At 41.7% G+C, this 6000-nt stretch overlaps 1 protein-coding gene across 5 annotated transcripts in view; it reads left to right on the plus strand.

Moving 5' to 3' along the window:
• VWA8 (von Willebrand factor A domain containing 8) overlaps positions 1 to 6000 on the plus strand; it is a 344886-nt gene that overhangs the window by 244354 nt on the left and 94532 nt on the right. For all 5 annotated transcript variants that reach the window (XM_034665237.1, XM_034665238.1, XM_034665239.1 and 2 more), the window contains one exon: positions 4630 to 4711. In XM_034665237.1, the coding sequence (XP_034521128.1) occupies positions 4630 to 4711 (82 nt within the window). The remainder of the gene's footprint in view (positions 1 to 4629; positions 4712 to 6000) is intronic.

Genomic DNA, 6000 nt, shown 5'->3' on the forward strand with positions numbered 1-6000 from the left:
GGTTCTTGCTGAAGGCAGGCCAGGGTGATTAGACCTTACCTCGAGGATGGTGAAGGCTGAGGAACCTGATCGCATGTGGGGGGTGGGGAATTCTGGGTAAACTGACTTAGCAGGACTCTTGCTAAAAGTGAACAGTACAGAGATGAACACTGAAGCCCAAAAGTTGATGCCTGTTTGGGAAGAGGATCCAGAGGAGCCTGACTAGAGTTTGGTCCAAGGAGATGATCCATATCGATAGCTCAATCATTTACTTTCCACGCCGAACGCTATAGTCTATTCATGCAGTCTCTGTTGGCGCACACTAGGTCTTTCCAGCTTTTGCTATTACAGATAATGGGCAGTGAATACCCTTGTGCCCCTCTCCTTGTGTACATGCCCAGAGTCTGTAGGGTATATATCGAAGAGTAGAACTACCAAATTGCTTCCTTGCGTTGTTCCAGCCGCATAAAAGAGGTCCTGACGCTCCCCATCCTTATTGACTCTTGTAGGGATCAGACCTTTTATTGTGGTGTCAGTTTATCTTTCCCTAATTTTTAATAACTTTGAGAATCTTTTCATATGTTGTGATTTACTCTTCTGAGAATTGCCTGTTTATATCTTTTACCATTTTTCTCTTCATTGTTAGTTTTATTCCCCTCATTTGTTTAAGTAGTATTCCTTAAATATTTAAAATATATATAAAGTGCTTAGAATGGTGTCTGGCACGTAGGAAGAATTTTATAAATGTGTGCTGTTAAAAAAAAAATCCCTAGGAGAATGATGAAGGGAGATCCCAGGAGGATAGCTGTGCACAGGCCTAAGGATCAACCAGTTCATATGAGAATACATGAGAAAGTAGTAAATATATGGCTAACAAGCATTAATTATAAGGAACAAAAATAACAAAAGTTTGTGAAATTTTAAGAAGCATATATCAAAACTATGAGACAATTATAATCCTCAAGTTAGGAGAGGAATGACTAATGTTAAAGTGTTCTAAGTGCCTTACATTGTTCGGGAGGAAAGATACGATATTAAGTTTGTGTGTCAGTAAGTTAGGAATAAAGTATATAACTTCCAAAGTAGTAGAGGAAAGATGATGGCGTAAGAAATATCTTTGCTCTGGTTAAGAAGCAATCTGTGAGCTGACACTGGTATAAAAAACTGTTTTTGTTTTTGTTTTTTTTAAGTAAGTAGAATCCAACCCTCTGATTAGTCAGGAACTAATGCATATCAGCCTTTTATTAAAGAAATCAGTAGAAGCTTTAAAGGCTATTCTCCTGATGGCTTTCACAAAGATGGCATAAGTTTTGTTTAATGAAGACAGGGAGAGATTTACTACTTTCTTCCAGTCTTTTTTTTTTTTTTTCTAGTTAAATATTAGGGACCTTCCCTTCCCTTCCCTTCCCTCCCCTCCCCTCCCCTCTTCTCTTCTCTTCTCTTCTCTTTTCTTTTCTTTTCTTTTCTTTTCTTTTCTTTTCTTTTCTTTTCTTTTCTTTTCTTTTCGTCACAGACCTGAGCTCTTCAAACACAAAACAACTCTGGATTAAAAGTGATACTCTGTGTTTTGAACTTTAAGTAAATTCAAATTTTTGGCATTGGCAGGATTGCAAGACACATCAGTCTTAATCTGTGAACACAGAAGTGCATTGAACTTGGTAGTTAACAGATGTACATCAAATTACGTTGCTAAAAGGAGTGAATTTTTTAATATAATTTCATCTTCCCTCCGAATGTGCTCTCGGTTGATTTGTCCGACAACTTCTATACCTCCTCCTAACCTTGGTGCCGTACACGTCAGCTGTCCCCACTGTTCGCAGGAGCTGTGTGGCAAGCACTCAGCCATGACTTCCGTTCCATCATTAGCGAACAACTCCTCACGCGCAGCTTGTACGTCTCCTTGAAATCCACCTGGGTTATAAATGTAAAGGAAACTTACTGAGCCTCTGTCCTCCCTACAGCGTTGAAACATTTAAAAAGGATAGACAAGACTAACATAATAAAAAATTATTTAAAGAGTAAAAAATAAATAAAAAGGATAGACAAGGATTTTGCCAAGTTTGGAGGGAAATCTGGCCGTGGTGTTCACTTCCTTGATTCAGTCATGTATTCTGAGCTGATTTGTTTTCAAATCAGTAAACATCAGTGCTGATTATTTTTCAAGTGGTCGCCATTACCACCACCACCACCACCACCACTCCCTTAATACTGCTTTGAAAAGTGCTTTATAGCCACAAAGTGCCTTTTCTGATACGTGAAAATATTTTTTAGCACCAGGAGTAAAATTCTTGCTTTCCCCTTCTTGAAATAGACACAGCCATTACTGCATTTTCTCACCCTCTTTATGCCATGGAATTAATTTGCACAGTGGAAGAAAAGATATTTTAAAATCAGTTGGCTTACTTTGCGTTCACGGACCGTCTGAAAGCACTGGTGGCCACAGCTCAGCTTAATACTACTACTTATTAAAAAAACACCCGTGAGTGACAAGCCAAAATGTAAGTTGGTTAATGAGGCAGCTCTAGTCATCCCAACCGCTTCAATAACTGGTCATTTTTGGCCAAGAACCTGGGTACTATAAATAATTCAACCTACTTCGGCTGGGTCTTAGCAGCAGGAACTGTCAAAAGTGATAGATGGTGCAAAACTTTATCCAAGACTGACCTCCTATCCCAGGCAGCATTTCCAATGCAGGCTGTGTGTGACTGATGGTAAGCATGCTTGTTGTATATAAATGGCCATCTAGGGACAGCCAGTCCAGCCGGGTGGTCAGGTTACCATAGTAACTCTCTTTTCTTACCCTCTGCTATCCCTGGACATGACCTTCCTTTCCTCCTAACCCTCTGACCTCTGGCACTCCTTCTTGCCTTGCTCTGCAGCTCATACCTAACCCCCAGGCCCATTGGTCCCCAAAGGCCCACGGTGGGTTTTATTTTGCTGTGTGTGGNTTTTTTTTTTTTTTTTTTTTTTTTTTTTTTTTTAAGGAATGTTCCTCTTCTGCTGTGGGCTCCTCAGATGAGGCAGGAATCACATCTTCTCTCTCCTCAGTGCTTTGTATAGTGTCTGGTGCAAAGTAAGCCTAACCATGTTTGTTGAATAAATAAGACGTATTTTGAGTTTTGAATTTTTCAGAGGGTTTACTCAGAAACCTCTGGCTGCAAACATGAAATAAAAATGCCAAGTTTCTTATTTTTTGTAAACTACATTGGGTAAATTCAGTGTGAACATCCTGGATATCTCATTCTAACCTGAAGTTGTAATAAAAGATAGACAGCAGACAAAAATCTTTAATATGGATTCTGTGTAGGGGAGATTTTTTTTCAAGAGACATTAATGACCAATATCTTCTAAAATGAGGCTGTTTTAAAAATTGTTACCCTAGGGGCGCCTGGGTGGCACAGCGGTTAAGCGTCTGCCTTCAGCTCAGGGCGTGATCCCAGCGTTACAGGATCGAGCCCCACATCAGGCTCTTCCTCTATGAGCCTGCTTTCTTCCTCTCCCACTCCCCCTGCTTGTGTTCCCTCTCTCCCTGGCTGTCTCTATCTCTGTCGAATAAATAAAAATCTTAAAAAAAAAAAAAATTGTTACCCTAGGGTCAGCTTAGGCAGGAGCTGTGTGGAGTGGTGGGCAGAGCAGAGATTTCAAAGCCAGGAAGGCCGGGGTTTGAAAGCCATCTCTGTCACTCTCCAGCCGTGTCGCCTCAAGCAGGTCACATTATCATCGCACCTCTGTTAGCTTCAGCTTCCTCCTCACTCAAGCAGGAATCATGAGTCTTTGTTGTCCACAAAGACTGAGCAGGGTTTCTGGTATGCAGCAGTGGTGGCGAGCAATGATGAGCGGTGATACTCAGAGCTTTGGAAGGGAAGTCAGCAGAGCCCTGGAATTGGCTGGGAAACAACTCCAGAATTGGAGGTGGGGGCTCTGGCCCCTGTATGTCATACCCTCTCCTTCCCCGACCCTTTCATCGTTTCCATGATCCAGAGCCCTCACCCCCATGGGCCCATCCTCACCTCACCCTCTCCTGTCTCAGAGGGCCCTGAAAATTACAGGTACCGTGTGTGCTGAGCAACTACTGATTAAGTCCTTTCCGGTCACTAAGTGCATCTCATCCTCAAAATAATGTCTATGAGGCGCGGGTGCTGTTGTTACCCACATTTTACAAATGACAAGAGAAGCGAGATAACTAACTTGACCAGCATAAAACACAGTTCAGAAACGTCAGAGCCAGGATTGTATACCGGGCCAGTACGATTACAAAGTGGGTGCTGCGTCCACTACATTATACTGTCATTGTGACTTCCGAGGAAGGACAAACAGAATTGGGTGATGACATCTTTTCAAATAAGCTGTCAGTGCTAAAACGTCTCATCTTGGGAAGCTAGCAAAGACAATGAAAAGAACTTAGGTCATTTTCTGACAGTAAAGAATCATGGCCTAATATGCATATATTTAACGATCTTTGTGTTTCATTGATAAACGAAACCCTAGAGACTAGACTTGGCCCAGGACCTTGTCAGGTGGGTCTCAGAGCTCTGCCTTTGGCTACTGGTAACTTTATTCCACTTTTAGCAACATTCATGCTTTCTTCTGGCCTTATTTTGGCATCGTGCAGTAATTTAATACCCTTCTCATGTCATGACTTGTTTGCAGATGTGACCCCTCCACAAACAGCTGGTTATATAGAAATCACTGATCTTCAATCAAAGAAACTCCGATATATCCCTATTCCCAGGTAATCCACGTTCACCTTTGTTCTCAGTTCATATGTCAAATCAAAAGCAAGTCAGGTCTTACCGAGCACTCCGAATAAATGTGTGCTTTGCCTCCTGAAATAGCAAGCTCTCCCCCCGCCCCAGTTGCAGTTGGCTTGTATCTTGCTGCTGCTCTGCATGCTTTTCTGCTATTTTTATTTTCATTTGGGAAAAATGTTCAAACGTATATAGGTATAAGTCTAACAGTCTTCGAGCCTTCATTTCTCTACCATTGATCTATTCGTTGATTTATCCCAATGATAAATTTTTCTGTATCTGAAATAGCGTTTTCAGTATTGCAGAAACTTTCATCTTTACTAACTTTATTTTTTTTAAAGTTTTTATTTGAGTTTCTGTTAGTTAACATACAGTGTAATATTAGTTTCAGGCACACAATGTAGTGATTCAACACTTCCAAACAACACCCAGTGCTCATCACGACAAGTGCTCTCCTTAATCCCCATCACCTTTGTCATCCATCCCCCATGTCACCCATCCCCCACCCACCTCCCTCTGGTAACCATTAGTTTGTTCTCTATAGTTAAGAGTCTGTTTCTTGGTTTCTCTCTCTCTCTTTTTTCCCCCTTTGCTTGTTTGTTTTGTTTCTTAAACTCCACATATGAATGAAATCATGTGGTATTTGTCTTCTCTGACTGACTTATTTTGCTTAGCATAATACTCTCAAGCTCTAGCCACCATATTTATTAACTTTATATATTAGATTTTGGAGGTTAATGTGTTCAAAATGTCAAAGGACTTTAAATAGCATTTGTTTAAAATGGTTTTTTAAAATGTTGTGAAGGCTCTACAGCAGCTAAAGGCTTCCAGAGATGTTGAATGGAACTCATGACCACTCACAGCTTCTATTATTGTCCAGTGATGGAAGCAAAGTACGTAAACCAGCTAGACTGAAGGTACAGAAGGAAAACTACGTGCTTGGTTTCTACCCTTGAGGATCACAGTGTCCTCACCAGAAGCCTGCCCCTTTTTGGATGCATCCATGCCTGATCTCCCTCTCTCGGCCGAACCACACACCTGCTCTGGTCTACTTGGCCTAGCTTCCTCATCCTCCCGCCAGCGCCTCCTCCTTCTAATCTTTTACTTTGGCCTGTTTGACACCATGTCCCCTCATAACATATACTCCCTGATGGGCGACTGAGCCCTCACAACACAGGGTTGAAAACCTCACCTGAACTCTCTAGCAGAGGAGCCTGGAGAGCCTTCCAGCATGTGAGAAAGGCTGGCCACTCTGAGACCCGTCAGACACCCA

Source organism: Ailuropoda melanoleuca, chromosome 7, assembly GCF_002007445.2.
Source record: "Ailuropoda melanoleuca isolate Jingjing chromosome 7, ASM200744v2, whole genome shotgun sequence".
NCBI lineage: Eukaryota > Metazoa > Chordata > Mammalia > Carnivora > Ursidae > Ailuropoda > Ailuropoda melanoleuca.